The sequence below is a fragment of the Neopsephotus bourkii genome, unplaced genomic scaffold (genome assembly GCF_033783945.1).
Source record: "Neopsephotus bourkii isolate Nb327-2 ecotype Australia unplaced genomic scaffold, CSIRO-AGI_Nbou_v1 NB_797, whole genome shotgun sequence".
NCBI classification, from domain to species: domain Eukaryota; kingdom Metazoa; phylum Chordata; class Aves; order Psittaciformes; family Psittacidae; genus Neopsephotus; species Neopsephotus bourkii.
Genome location: NW_026901293.1, coordinates 216130 through 231733, shown reverse-complemented (window position 1 = coordinate 231733; position 15604 = coordinate 216130). Strand labels below are relative to the sequence as shown.

Here is a 15604-nt window from a genome sequence, read left to right as displayed (position 1 = left end):
GTAACAGCACTGTCAGACAGACCAAAAAACTAGAAATATATTACCAATCATGTCAGAAATAATTTTCTTGTAGACAAGATACAACAAACAGAAGAGGAATTTGGCTGGGACACATTGTTAGTAATCTCATTTAATCATCCAGCTACTGTTTCCAAAAAATATCAAAGGAGTGCAAGAACTGGAACACTAATACTGTGCCTAGATTATCTGTTCCTTGGGAAAAAAGTTTCACTGAAAAATAAGACCTGGTTATATTTTTCATTCACAGACTAAGAAGATTTGATTATAAAATTAGAAGACATGATTTTGCTTGTTTTTGTTTTTTTGTTACTACTTTTTAATCTATGATTTTTTACGATTTTTCTAGGAGATCTGCTAAAAATACATTTAAAAATACTATTAGGGCACCTGCAGGACTTCCAAGGAAAAAAGAAACAGGAGAATGTGAGAACAATGCTCGTATGTGTATGTGCATTTATATCACCTGTGTACAGATTTGAGAAAGCAGCAGCTCAGACAGGATGATCACAATCCAAAGACAAAATTCAGACTGGTGTAAGAAGGATACCACTGAATCATTGAAGTGCAACGACAGATTAGAACAAGGCAGCACCTGACAGCCAGAAGACAACTTACTGTCAGGAGAAATGTCCAGGCATGTATAAAATAGATGAAAAATAACAGTAGTAAGTGCTGTGTACATAATTGAAAGATTTAGTAATGCAGAATTTTAAAAGAAAGATTCAAAAGGTATTCCACTGCCAACATCCTCACCCTGGAACATCAGGTGCATCATTACTTCACATTAAGTCAACTTTTAGACAAGAACCTAGACCATATATACTCCTTTCTGACTCTAGCTACTAAAAGGCTGGAACGACTGCTTACATTGTTTGTGTGACAGCAGACTAACAGGGAAATGATTCCCAGAAAAACATCCTTGGTTTGATTTTTCTAAAGCCTTAATATTCTATTTTAGAGCTTAACACTGAAACTTAACTTTCGCTGCTGAAAGCCACAGGTTTAATCCTTACACAGACAGCATTATTTTCATATATTGAGGCCGACATCATGGGTAGTCAAAGAATATGTTTAATAAAAAATAATTAAACTTCCATTTGCTCTATAGAACATCATAGAAAGTAATTCAATAAATTACAAATGACTTTTTAAGACGCTTGTTCAACTACAGAAAGCAAATTCAGACTACACAGAACACAACTGGCAAATATTGCAAATGTCCAAAAAAAACCTGGACTAAGACTTGGATCATGAAGCCTGAAACAAGGGATAGAAATACAAGGCAATAACAGCTAAGGTTCTTTTAGTAACTACCAACACACACTTTATCATCACCTTTGATATTCTTTTAACTTCAGTATTAGTGTAATTCTACTGAGGTTTCCTTATAACCCTTAACTTTATACAACCGTATTTGCATATAGTTAATTGATAGTGGGACATTTTTTCCCCTTCTGGTTCAAACCGATTAAAAATAAATCCAATGTATTACGTTTAAGTCTACAGTAGCCTTCATGACTTGAAACTGTAATTGCCTTACTACATAGAAAGAATCACTAGAATGATAACCAAACTCACTTGACCATAATTAGGAAAATACTTTATTTCATAAATCTGATATAAATTAGGGTTTAGCCACAAGATTTAGGATTTGTTTTGAGGGGGAGGGGTGGGAAGTGATGGCATTGTTGACATACTCCATCAGCAAACTGAGTTAATAACTGTTTGTAAAACTTTGGCTATTTCATAGATGCATCCTAGTTAATTAAAAGTGCTATATTACAAAGGGCAAAATATTAAATAAGTAGGTTTGTTTTGTTTGTTTTTTGTTTTTTTTCCCCATGATGAAGAATTGCTACCCCCTTCTCTTGGCAGTTTTTAATTTTCACTATTGCTAAGACACTGCATGAAGGGCCAAAAATCAGAATACTATTTGGGAAAATACGTAACCACCACAATCCAAATGGTACTTGTATAGCTGTGTAATTACATGTAATACTGCTTCTAATCATGGGGCTAGTTATTTTGCACATAAACTTATATTTCATTGGTAAAGTTCTTGATAAAAAACAACACAGTTGTTTTACTGTACAAGCAAGCAACAGAACTATATCAAAATATACAGTTTTTAAATTATTTTTTAATGTATCCCTTTGTAAAGCTTTTTCAATGACCTTCCACTAGTACCTGTATTTATTTTCTCTTAACACTTTCCTATTCTTGGACCATGAATGATGTAACCAACATCAACTGAAGTTTCAGTCAGTTCAGAACTTCCGTAAATATGAATCTGGGCCTCAACTGTGTCAGAGTAATAGCAGCTTAAGAAGAAGGAGGAATCATATCACACATCAAATCTTACACAGATCTTATATAGTAAAGGGTTCTAAGGATTTAGACTTAGATGCCTTATGCCCTGTTACTGTGGTTTCTAGGAATAATTTGTCTTCCTTACTATTCAAAGTGCTTTTTCTTCAGTGGGTAACTCAGCATAACATAGGAAGTGATATCCCCAAAATGATTTTGGGCAATTAATAGTCAGATTTAAATCTGCAGAGAAGTTTAAACTCAAAAGGAGTTCAAAACTATCTATACTTTATTTACCATTATTAAAACTGGTAACTCCAGGAGGCTTTATGACATAAAACACAAATAGAAATCTACACAAACAAAGCAAACAAACAATTTTTACATGAAGTATGCAGTGTTGAAAGGTCTTTTCAGTGGCACTTTATGACAGTTTGCCTCTTCTGAGTCTTGGGGAAACTACTCCTCATTTTGGGACATGCAATTCTGCAGAGGGAGCCCAAAACTTTGCAAGGTGTAAACTAAATAGATCTACATGGTGCCAAGTAGCATGAGGTAAGACAGCTTTTGCTCTAATTTCCCCTTACTGCTGTCAAAAACAACAGTTGTAATAAGGGGAAAAAAAAACAAACCCAACAGTCTTATCTCAAATAACTCAGATTTTAACATGATATACAGGATGCCTTTAGAAAACAAAACAAAACCTGAAAACAAGTAATAGAAACCAATGTAAACTTCCTAAACTAACTCAGCTGAGGTAACAGGTAGCCAGTTTAATTGGCTGATTGGGAAAAATTTATCTTCTTTTAAACACACTTGTACCTGAATTGGAAACAGCAGTGCATCACAACACTAGAGCATTTTCATGTAATTAAAGCAATGGATGGTGATGTAGATTCTACAGCTTTCATGACATTCATTAGCTGCCCAAATTATTGCTGAGTTTTGATCTGTAAATTATAAGTGTCGAGGAGGCTGTAAAACTATATTCAAATTAAATCAATAATATGCATAAAGTATTCTGTGTTCACTGCAAATATATTAAATATACAGCTCTTACTTGAGCATTATTTTCATAAAATTAACCCCCAACAAAATTATAATGCCTTTTGTTGTAATTTTACACCATTGTGTATTTGATAGTACATACAAGTTCAGAAACTTATGAACTTCAAGAAATATTACATGCAAAACGTCTCTGAAAGCAGTTTGCACTTCTAAACAAATACTGAAATGTTCGGTCAGTAAATCATTGATGCACTCAACACTGGGTTATTTACAATGAAATAAAGAATAAATTCAAAATCAGTTTATAATTTAAGTGCAGAGTCTGGGGTCAGTCTTCATCGCTAGAATCTGAATCCTCAGATGAAGACGATGTACTGTCAGATCCAGATGAAGCATCTGCTTTCTCCGAACCCTCATCTGTGCTGTTTTCATTGTGAGAGCTTGGCTCTGTTCCCCCTTTGTCTTCCTGATCTCTAACCCTAGAATTTTGCTCCTTTTCTTCTGTGGGCTTCGCTGAGCCTTTGTCGTTGCTTTCACTGTTCTGTACATCAAAAATGTTAGACTGAGACAAAGCTGGGATATGAAGATTAAGGCCTGGAGTGAGAAGCATCCCTGGGTAAAGTATGTTGGACAGAAGTAAAGGGTTTAGAGAGAGAGGACTGGCAGCTGCAGCAGCAGAGGATGTTGAAGGAGAACTTGAAACAGAATTTTCACCACCAATATCTGTATTTTGGTCTTCTGTCCTTTCTTTCTTTGTGTCTGCCTCCTTTAAATCACTTCCCTTTTTATCCTCTGAAACAGATTCTGTAGACTTTGTGAGAAGTCCTCCCATGCCTAGCAAGTTTGGTAATCCAGCCATCCCTGACAGCAGCATGGGGAACATGGCAGCCATGTTCTTTGCTTCTCCTCCAGCAGTTAAACCAGCTGGCATTCCCATTAATCCTGCTGTCACTTGCAGTGACTGCAGGTTTTGCTGTAAGGCCTGAAGACTGGACAGATCCACTCCGGGAAGCAATCCATTAGCTAGCAGAGGGTTAACTGATATGCCCGCAGCGGTGGCAGCTGCTGCAGCTGCTGTAGCCTTAGCAATCTCACTTTTGGGGCGCCTTCCTCGCCGGCTCACTTCTTCCCGCACAACAGGTCCAGTGAGAATACGGTCAAACATGCCTTCTGGAAGAAATCCCTGCAAGAGACACATGGAGTATTTTTAGGATTTTGAGAGCTTACAGATGGAAAAGGAAGAGCAAACAAAAGACCCCATACAGTAGCATGGTCAAAGATTATCCTGGTATGTTAGCATAGCAGCTTCATCTCCACACAGCTCACTGGAATTTGTGGTGACTCTGGGCTATCGCATCTCAAATGTCTGAACACCCATTTCCACAGTGAGGTCTACACGGCATCTTCTCAGACCCTCTGCTAATTCATCCCTAGAGGTTTGTTTGCTGAACAAGCCAAATACAGCTAATGACAGGAGTAATCTCAATTCAAGATCTAAACCAGGACTGCTTTACAATGTTACCACATTGAAATAATCTGTCAGTTTAATGAAAAAAAAAAAACAACCAAAAAACCCTCCCTCTATTTAAAGTTAAATATAAATGTGTGATTGCACACATACCAACAATCCCCGAACCCTTTTTATTACTGCTAGTGTCTTTTTAATGTTCTCTTATTTCACCTCATCCATAAACTTAAGAATGAACACTGAAGACTGAAGTTCTATTAAAATAAAATTTAGAACACTTCTTTTTAGGGCTTGCGCAGTATTACTTCAACTCCATAAGCCCTCCTACCTAACAACGAAGAAAGATTTGTAATGGACGCCAGTATTCTCTTTGAAATGCACCATCTTGAAAATTTCTCTTGTAAATGGCAATGGCAAGATCAACTATTACTCACCTCCATCCTACAATAAAGCTCAGCAAATATCCCTAATTAAAACTAGCCTGATGAAACTAGAGGAATTCACAGCTCATGCTCTGTTCTTCTGTTCTGTGGATAATGACTAAATTCTAGAAGTAAATCTGATCTTATTTATAACTCTATTCACTGCAGTCTAATCCTACTCCTAGTTACCTATTTTTCTACCGGAATGTCCCACAAAGGTACTGGAAAGACTGGCATTTAGAACTTTACAGAAAGATTACAGGATCTGCTGACAACAAACTAGAAAATTAACTTGGTAAACAAAACCTGGTAAACAAAATCATCTTCACTTCTGTTAGACACATGGAATGAAGGATTAACTGGATTATGAGAAACCATTCTTTATTATACAACGTAACTTCTTAAAATTCAAAATATGTTCTTATCTTCAAAACAAACAGGGAATGAACTCAGAACCATACACTGTATTTGAGCCAATGACACTTAAAGAGATACCAGCTATATAATTATAGTAGAAAATAGCTGTATTAATGCTTGGTTTAAATTTTTATTGAGTACAGTAATTTATTAAAGGTACACAATGAAAGTTAATTAATTAACAAGTAAAATAAATATTCAAAATTACATTAATCTCCAAAACCTTTAAGGCTACATTTAAGAGATGAGAAAGTCACAGTATGATAGTGCTTTCACCCAAATCTCTAATTTGGGGTTGCCAGCCACTGTCCCTCCCTTTCTCCTACTCACAGCTGTGCCAACAACCCAGTTTAGGGAATTGAGTGGTGGAAAAAAGCTAACCATTGACTCACATTCTATGTTAATATAATATCAGAAATGAAAATCATGCCAAAAGGCATGCTTTTTTTCCTGCTTGCCCTGTTTTTAAGATATATTTCATGTCACTGTTATCTTGTTCTACAAATACTCACAGACTGTTTTACAACTTCACCCCATTCAGGAGCCACTCCATACTCTGGATTTTCTTTCAAGAACCTGCACAAATCCTTCAGAGGAGGAGCAAAGGCACCCCCAACCTGGGAAGCAGAAGATGAAAGTCAGGAAATACTCATTTGTAAGAAGAAAAGGCAACAGTCACACTTGACACTGTTTCATTTTTTGCCTCTTATACAGAACAATACAAATAAAGTCTAACTTGAAATTATCGATGAGTACAAGACAGCTTTTCAGTGATTCCTCATGGTATATGAGACATACTCTTGATTTGTTCTAAACCTACTAAACTCAAACTCATCTATTAAACTTGCACTTTGTAACTTCAATATTTCACATTCTGACTAATGTTTAATATTAGACATTATTCAGACATGGAATAAATGGAAGAACAACCCCATAAATAGAGAACAATAGTGGCCAAGTCTTAGCAAGAAGGCTGTAACTACAATCCGGTTTAAATCTTTCCTTTATCCACTAAACAGTCATATTCTATCCTCTCAGTCAACTTCTAAAAATACTTAAGAGACTCTGCTTTTCTTGTGAATTTTCTTTTTTTCATGCAAAAAAGGCCAAGTTAAGACTGCTAGGCAGCATGTCCCAATGAAATCACAACAGGAAAATTAGCTTTCAAGTTAATCATATTGTTCATACCCAGAAAGAAGAAATGGTAGAAAAAAAAGAAAGGAAAAAGAATTTGAGCCTCTACTGGGTTCTTTTGATGAACTGCAAACTTAGTAGCTCACATTTTCTAGGCCACTTTTGGTCCCTCATTACCTGCTACTAGATGTAGAAATGAACTTAGAAAAGAAAATGAATCAGATTGAGTTTGGTGATTCAGAAAAGTGCAGGATGGTTTATAAGTGGGAAAATTAAGATTAATAAACTAACAAGATTCTCAATTATGGCATGGAGATTTATTAAAGAAAAAAAAAGCCACCATGAAAACACAGACTTTTAGAGCTAGCAGGAATCAAATCTCACTACTTGATTATCAACTTTGAAAAGATTCCTCAGGGCATGGCTTACTGTAGAGCAGCCCAGGGGCTGTTTTTCAAGAGACTAGCACCACACAGGTTCCTCTCTAGAGCTGCCGTCTCACTGCACTGAAGAGATGAGACACTCTCAAAATTCTATCTAACCCTGCTCTACAGATGCACAAAGCTTCTCACCCTAATATAGCAGCATATAAACATTTCCTGCTTTCATCAGAACATGTATTTCAGCAGTATAAATCTTCCAATATGTTGTTTTCAGTTCTATCTGAACATAAACTACAGGGTAAATTTCCAGCCATATCTTACATATTTGCATAGTTGCAAAACATTTACAGAAAGATTGTGACTTTCTTGCTCTGTGCCAAAACTTTAAACCAAAGCCCTTTCACTTATACACAGTACTTTAGCAAGTGTAGTATATAGTGTTCTTCTTTTTAGGTAACTTTTCATTTGGGGAACATCAGAATGGGAACAGTAAGATAAATACCTTTCTTGCATTTCTTCTATTTATGAGCTGAACACGTTCTTCACCAGTCAAACTATTAACATCCAGTTTATTAGGGTTTCGACAACGGTGTCTTTTTTGTTTGGGCCTCCCATCATGCAGCTGCATCCTCTGTTGTGAAGGAATCAAAAAGCCCACTATCTTTCTGGTATAACTTTTAAAAATGCTAAGATACCTGTGCATTCTCCTGAGTCAGACATTCATTTGAAGTCACCATCGATTTCAGAAATATTTTAGTAACAACACTAATTTACTAATCTCAATCATGCAATATGCAGCTCAGTAAACATCACTAAACACTCTCACTGTTGCCTCTATCCACTGCTTTATTTTAGTAATTTTCAGTTTTCAACAATGCTTTAATTGTCAGGAATGTTGCTGTTGTTTTGTATTGTAACATGTTTATGGAGAAATAAGGTTATTATTCCAGACACTGTCTACACTGTTTTCTTACAGTCTGTTCAAAATCACCAAATCTCGGGTTCAGAGGTAGCATGATGAGAATATCATACCCACAGAAACATCAGTACCGTAGCACCATAATGTAGGTATGAGATACATCCCAGAGTAAAGTCTTTACCCCTGGCACATCACTAAAGATGCTATTACACATTTTCAGCTCCCATCATTAGTAGCAGGGTAACATATGTTTTCATATCTAGATTTTTAATTTTTTTTTTTTTAAATCTTGGGTGACATTAGGCAAAGATCAAGTGTCTTTGCTTAGTATTGCTTTTTCTTGGCAATTATGTCTTTGAAGGAGAAGGAAGGCTTTTAAAGCTTAAACTATGTAAAAAGAAATGAACATTCTCCTTTTACTAAACAAAACAGAAGAACAAAGAAGAAGTGGAATACAAACAAACACATTCTGTGAGAAATGTTTTACCATTTATCTGAAAGCAGAGCTGAAAGGAATACTCACAGGAATACAAGCTCCTGAATCTTCGACATATCCAGGATGTTCTTTAAGCCACCTTTCCAAATCTTTCCTTTTCGGGGCATCATCACCTGCAAGCCTTGTTCCATCTTTTAGGTTAATAACAGGAACTGGACTCTCTGCATCAAGCATGCCTTGGGACTGTGTGTGAGTGAGTGCTGAGTTTATTCCTGAAGCAACTTGACTGGAGTTAATCCCCAGATTAACCTGGAGAAATTCGAGACATTTGATAAAGTTCTCCAAAGAAAACAATCATCACAATTATTTCATATATGATACAATTAAGGTCACAGTCCTGCAGATCATTATGCACACAATGAAGGACTGAGACTACTCATACCATAAATAGCTCCCTTCAAGTCATTGTACAATCAGGTCCTGTGACAGATGTGAAAGATGTCAGGTGTTGCTAGGTCACACATCCAAGTTTTTAATAACATGTTAATTACAGTTTGTCAAAACTAGAATTTACTTTCTAAAATTGTTACAAGTATTATATATATCTAATATTTAGTAAAACTCCACCAGTTCTCATTTGTGTAGTCATGAACTGTCACTGGACAATTTCAGAAAAGGGACCAAACCCAACAGTTTTGAATAATAAAGTTTTTGTTGTATGTTGACAGCTGATTATGCTCAGTTAAGGGATTAACAGTAATTTGTACCTTATTCTTGGATACAAAATCAAGTTAACTTACATGGTTAGGCTGTTTATTTCGGTTTATAAAGAGAACATCAACTCCTTCCACATTCTTCCTCCTTCCTCTTCTCTTTTTGACTGGAGGCTGACTGTCGGCTATGACTCCGTTGGCATTGGCTGTTAAGTGACTTGAAGTACCTAATTAATAATGCAATAAAACGAGTGTCACCTGCTTGAACTGTTCATAACAAAGAACATGGCTGAATAATAAAAGGAAATTAAATTACTTGAAACAGTGCAAGTGCATAGAATTTCTACACGTTATATATAATGAAAATCACCTATTGTTTTATGACTGTTTAAAACACTATTAGTATCAGGCTCTGAAAAGCCATTTTACCACCTAAGTTTCCTATTACTGTCCTCTACCCCCTTCAAATAAATCTGTACAGGGAGGAGAGCTGATGAAACCTGCTGATATCACACATGCACAGAGGCAGATACACCTCAATACACGTTTATAACAAGTTGGGGCCTACGAGGACGCTGAGGACGGACTCTTCATTAGGGACTGCAGTGACAGGACACGAAATAATGGGTTCAAACTTAAAACAGGGGAACTTTAGGTTAGATATAAGGAAGAAGTTCTTTACTGTAAAGGTGGTGAGGCACTGGAATGGGTTGCCCAAGGCAGCTGTTAATGCTCCATCCCTGGCAGTGTTCAAGGTCAGGCTAGACAGAGCCTTTGGCAACATGGTTTAGTGCTAGGTGTCCCTGCCATGGCAGGGGGGCTGGAACTAGACAACCTTAAGGTCCTTTCCAACCCAAACCATTCTACGATTCTATGTTGAAAAAGAACAAGAAAGTACAAAATGCAAGCGAAGGGTAGGATATTTGTTTAAATGAAATCTCATCCATGTATGTACACAACCTTAATGAACTGCACTCTTTTAATCAGAAGCTGGCTTAAATCAAGCATCCAACTCTAGTAATTCTAAGTATTTTAATACAAATTGTAGCTGCACAACCTTAATGGACTGTACTCTTTTAATCAGAAGCTTGCTTAAATCAAGCACCCAACTCTAGTAATTCTGAGTATTTTAATCCAAATTGTAGCTGCTTACTTCGGGTTCATTTTCACTTGTCAGTGTATACCTAGTAATATTTTCAAAGAAAATACAACACAAGCTTTGGCTATAAGCCAAAATCTGATTCTAGACTATTGTCCCCTACCATTTTTTTGCACAAGACACAGGAAAGAATATGAAGAGTGCAAACTGGCATGGGCATATCTTTACTTAGAAGCTAGCCACAGTGAGTTCAGAATTAAACTGATAACTGTGAGTGTACAGTGATGCACTTCATTATTCAAATCTTGTGGGAGTGATTATAATACAGAAATGCATCATTCTTATAAATGAACATTACAGTAACTGACACTGTGAGACAGTACTCGTGGTCCAACCTCATGCCTCAACTCAGGTGCCTAGTTTCCATAACAGAATGGAGAGTATTTTTCCACACTGTGGTTTAGAGTAAACAACACTGCAAACACCCCTCTTCCACTGCCTGTACAGGGAGATCAGCTAAAGAACCCAGGAGATAAGATTTGATACTAATCCTTATTCCCTCTGACATTTTACATACCTGACTTGGGGAGTGATTTAGGGAAGGTGACAAGGCTGGTTTCTGAGGCATTCTGGAGTTCACGTAGTCGAGCCAGGTATTGCTGCTGTCCCAGTGCACCTTCCTCGCTTTCAAAAGGCCTTTTCTGAGACAGTCCCTGCTTCTGAAAAGTCAATTTCAAACCACCTTCCTGTTAAATAAATGCCAGGGTTAGAAGAGTCTCTTCTGAAGCAGAAATGACTACTTCATAATCAGGATTCTCACATAGAAACAATTACTCCAGAAGAACTGAAGAAGAATGAACTTTAAAACAAGCCTGGCTTCTCCTCCATGTAAAAACCAAATCTGAACAGAAATTCCATGGAATTGCTTCTGTGAATATAAATTTTAAATTATCTACTATAGTAACTGAAAATCCAGACACCGAACAGCTGTCTACCTCAATAATCCAGTCTTCAAGAAATGCCAAACCCAATTATAAGAGTAAATTTTAATACATTTTTATGTGCTGTGAACAGGTCTCAAACTACAGATAAGAATAATGCTTGAAGCTTCTAGCCTGCATTTAAACTGGAAAATTTACATATAACCCCCTTAAAGGCCATGAAATAATAAAGTGCTTGCTGGATAGGACATGCTGAAATGTCTTAAAAAAAAGCTGAACAATCGAAGTAGCTTTTATTACTAACCAGACTTCTTAGAAACAGCGTAAAACAGGTTGTCTGAGGAAGCACCAGAATGGCAAAATCTCAATTCAGAGAGAGAAATAGCGATTCCTTCCAGTGGCTTATGCAAGTTAAAAAAACAAAAAAACAAAACCACAACCAAAAAACAAACAAAAAAACCCCATAACCAAAACTACCAAATCAAAAAAGCACCACCAGCCACCAAAAAAAAATCCCAAAACAAACCCAAACCCCGAACACTCAATGCCCAGAAGCAGCAGACCCAAATACCCACAAACAAGTGTGTGAAGGAAGTGAGAGTGAGAGCAGGCAGCCACTTGCAGGTATAGCATGCCGCACACCGCAATCGCAATCAGGTCCTAGGGCAATAAAAATAAACATACGTCATTGATTTTCACTGTAAACTCCTTTTCTCGTACATGCTTCTTCACCTTTGACATCTGTGGTGATTGATCATATTCTTCTTTAACACCTGCAAGAGGGGGTGTCGGTGCACTTGGCTCAATGTGATCTGCAGCAGCACCTGGGCTATCCAGAAGCTTGGTTGTGTAGAAAGAGGCCACTGTGTTACTGTCATAGCTTCTTCTTGATGAAGGCCATTTACCTTTCAACACTGTTTGACAAATACTGTCAAGTCGATTAATCATAACTCGATCCTATAAAACAGAGAAAAAAATTTTATGAGTAATGCTTACCAACACTGTACATGCTACATTTATGTATTATCTTCTAATGATAAAAAGAAGGGAAATTATAACATTCTTAATCCCTGGACTTGGATTTACAATATTTCTATTTTTTAAGTTCCTGTATTTGTACCAATCCCCTGTAAAAGTTTGTGAAAGTCACCTCTGTACTTAAATTTCACCACCTGTAAACAAGTATGCCACTGCTTTCATCACTTAGCCACTTAGTGTTATCTCCTTCTCAAAGTATACTTTAGAAATTTCACTAATTTCACAAATTCCCTCATGGAATCATATAGTTCAGTTTTAACACAGAAGCTGTTTCACAGCAGTGCTTCAGCCAGACTATACTTTAGCATGACTCAGGATCTTGCAACGTATCTGAAGGAGTACTACTCCTATTCAGAAATTTTTATTTTTTTTAATATTTAGCTCAACTGATTTCTTGCTACTTCATTTTTACATTCTTTTGGATTACACTAAACAATTCCTCTCACAGACTTAAGGATCATGCATCTTAAATAGGCTTCCTTTTCAGTTCTGTATCCTCTGTGCACGTTCTCTCTTTTACAGATACACCTGTACAACTGATGAACAAAATGCTTTGTGAAAATTTTATTGTAATTTACCACAAATAAAGTCCTGTTTTCTTTTTCCAAGATCTTTTTACACCTCAGTGGTATGGTTTTAACATGTATAATGGAATACTAATGTCACATCTCACCTTCACCTACAACTTTGGTTTTCAAAATAGTACCATAAACTTGCCTTTGGCCAATAGGATGCAGCCAAAATGTATCCACCTTGTAGGAGATAACTTGAACTCGTTGTCCCATTGTTCATCTGGAAACTATCCTGCGTCTCATCTTGTGTTGTACTCAGAGAGGCTACACTCTCTTCATCATATGCTTTTATATGCGGGGTTCCTTCTGCTAAATAAAAAACACTAACATTACTTGATGTCATAGGGAAGCTAAACGCTCATTTAAGAAGTTCAGGTGAACGAAACACACATAACAATGTTCAGAGAAAGTCCAAACACAAGTGAAACTGAAGAACTAATCTGTTAGGTTTTTCAGGATGACTGCTGATCCTTTACTAGGCATTTAAATTCCATTCATACGCCTGTTTAGTTTTTAAGAGCTCAACATGTCACAGAATCATAGAATAGTTAGGGTTGGAAAGGACCTCAACATCATGAAGTTCCAACCCCCTGCCATGGGCAGGGACACTTCACACTAAACCATGTCACCCAAGGCTCTGTCCAACCTGGCCTTGAACACAGCCAGGGATGGAGCATTCACAACCTCCCTGGGCAACCCATTCCAGTGCCTCACCACCCTTACAGTAAAGAAACTTCTACCTTATATTTAACCTAAAGTTCCCCTGTTTAAGTTTTAGCCCGTTATCCCTTGTCCTATCCTTACAGTCCCTAATGTCAAACATTTAGCTATTTGAAAACAGACATGCTTCACAGTAATCTGACAGACAGTCCTTACTTACTTTAACATACTTTCTTTGTAAGCCAACATGCACTAAAATCATAGAATCATAGAATAGTTAGGGTTGGAGAGGAGCTTAAGATCATCAAGTTCCAACCAACCTGCCATGGGCAGGGACACCTCACACTAAAACATGTCACCCAAGGCTCTGTCCAGCCTGGCCTTGAACACTGCCAGGTACAGAATCAAACTGAAAGGAAAGCTGTCACCAGAAGATGGCAAATCAATTGGGATGCTACTTTAAAAAGATTTTCAGGACAGAATCCTGGATGTTCCACATCTTAGGACACTTGTGTCTGTATCATTTCATTTTTAAAATTTTAATGACCAAGGATTTCTTCTTAGTATCCTTCCAGTGTATCCTCTGACTTTGTTATACTTTCTCATTGCTATTTTACTTTTGCCTCCGTCCAGACAACAAAGCAAGTTTCAGTATGACATAGGAGAATGGTCAGGTGCTACCTAAAAATGTAAATACTACCTCAGCAGAATAAGAGTACTAGTAGTGAGGGACACTTCTATAGAATTCAAAATTTGCCCTTAACAGTAGCTAAGTATTGAGTCATCTGATACAATTTAGCTCTCGTTAAAACATGTTTCAAACGTGAGAAGTATGACAAGAGTCTGTTAGCACCGTACAAGTTATGAAATAAAACCTGGTCTTAAAATTAAGATGCAGACGATGTTAAGAGAGTTTTACAGCATTTACCGATCTATCGTCAACACCAACTTACAGCAAAATAGCCAAAAGAAGAAGGGCTGACTGATTTGTAAGACACTGCACTCTGAGGATGGCACAGTTACTTGCCTGAACAGACTGAGCTGGCAGAAAGCAAGCCTAATATTTGGACTTGTATCACATGTTATAGTACCCACCATCTAGATCTAAATATTTATGTTGTATAAGCATCCTTTTTCTCAGTTTTAATGTTTGCATACAACTGTTTCCTCTGAAAAGGTTCTTAGACTGCTACAAGCAGCGGCATCTTAATTATTTTGTTTCAGTGGCATTTTACTTGCCCAGTAACCATTTTCCCAGTAAATTAACCCTATAGTTTCCATTTGTCATTTCCACAAACTAGAGGATCCATCTGATTAACACAATGTTTTTTCCCTGAGATAGGGGGTGGTGGAGGGGGGGAAGATTATTCACTTCTGTGTAATGCCACTGCCTAACTTTCCTCCTTCACCTTTTTCTATTCCCATTTTTCATCACAGTAGAGAGACCTTTCCACATTCTAAGTTTCAAGGGGCAAGAGTAGAGGAGACGTCACAGAATAAAAATAAGGTTTACTAAAAATTTTAAATCACTTCACTGATGAGATGTTTTTGCTTATACTTTGAAACTTTCAAAAGTAGTTTCTGGGTTTTTTGATCCTGTGCTCTACAGTCACCTCAGTCTTTTCTAGCTAGGTACATAGTGTTTGAAAACACCCAGTGCAAGTAAACTGCTTGGCCACCTCCAGTTTACAAGAAAAAGCAGCTCGCGTTACTCCATAGCCTGACCAGCAGGAAACCTGCAGATTACATGAAAGCACAATGAGTAAGCTCCAAAGACAGGTGAGCAAAACAAAAAAAAGCAAGGAGGGAAAACCAAAAGAATCTCTGCATTTAAGAAGAAAAGTAAATGGCAGTATGGAATACACATAGAATATATATTTCCAGAAAACACAGCTGCTCAACTGCCCTCCTAGATGTGAACCACATGCATGGTGAGCTTGCTTAGAGAATCAGTTACCAAATCTCAAGTATCTCATCCCAGGCACTGATATGAAGCAAAGAAAATGCTGTATCCCTCAAATTCTTCCAATTCAATTAAAGAATCAAGAAAATATGTTTATTTGTTT

General features: G+C 37.0%; 1 protein-coding gene across 7 annotated transcripts in view; it reads right to left on the bottom strand.

The window, feature by feature from the left end:
- Positions 1–1074: 1074 nt before the first annotated feature.
- Positions 1075–15604, bottom strand: part of CHD9 (chromodomain helicase DNA binding protein 9) — an 86894-nt gene continuing 72364 nt past the window's right edge. For 3 of the 7 annotated variants that reach the window (XM_061355415.1, XM_061355418.1, XM_061355419.1), the window contains 8 exons: positions 13024–13187; positions 11953–12225; positions 10905–11073; positions 9316–9455; positions 8603–8824; positions 7663–7791; positions 6156–6260; positions 1075–4519 (listed from right to left, as the gene is read on the bottom strand). In XM_061355415.1, coding sequence (XP_061211399.1) covers positions 3665–4519; positions 6156–6260; positions 7663–7791; positions 8603–8824; positions 9316–9455; positions 10905–11073; positions 11953–12225; positions 13024–13187 — 2057 coding nt within the window. In that variant the 3' untranslated portion in view covers positions 1075–3664. Of the gene's footprint in view, positions 4520–6155; positions 6261–7662; positions 7792–8602; positions 8825–9315; positions 9456–10904; positions 11074–11843; positions 11929–11952; positions 12226–13023; positions 13188–15604 lie in introns of those variants that run through there. The other 4 variants (XM_061355417.1, XM_061355416.1, XM_061355420.1 and 1 more) reach the window with 4 other exon arrangements.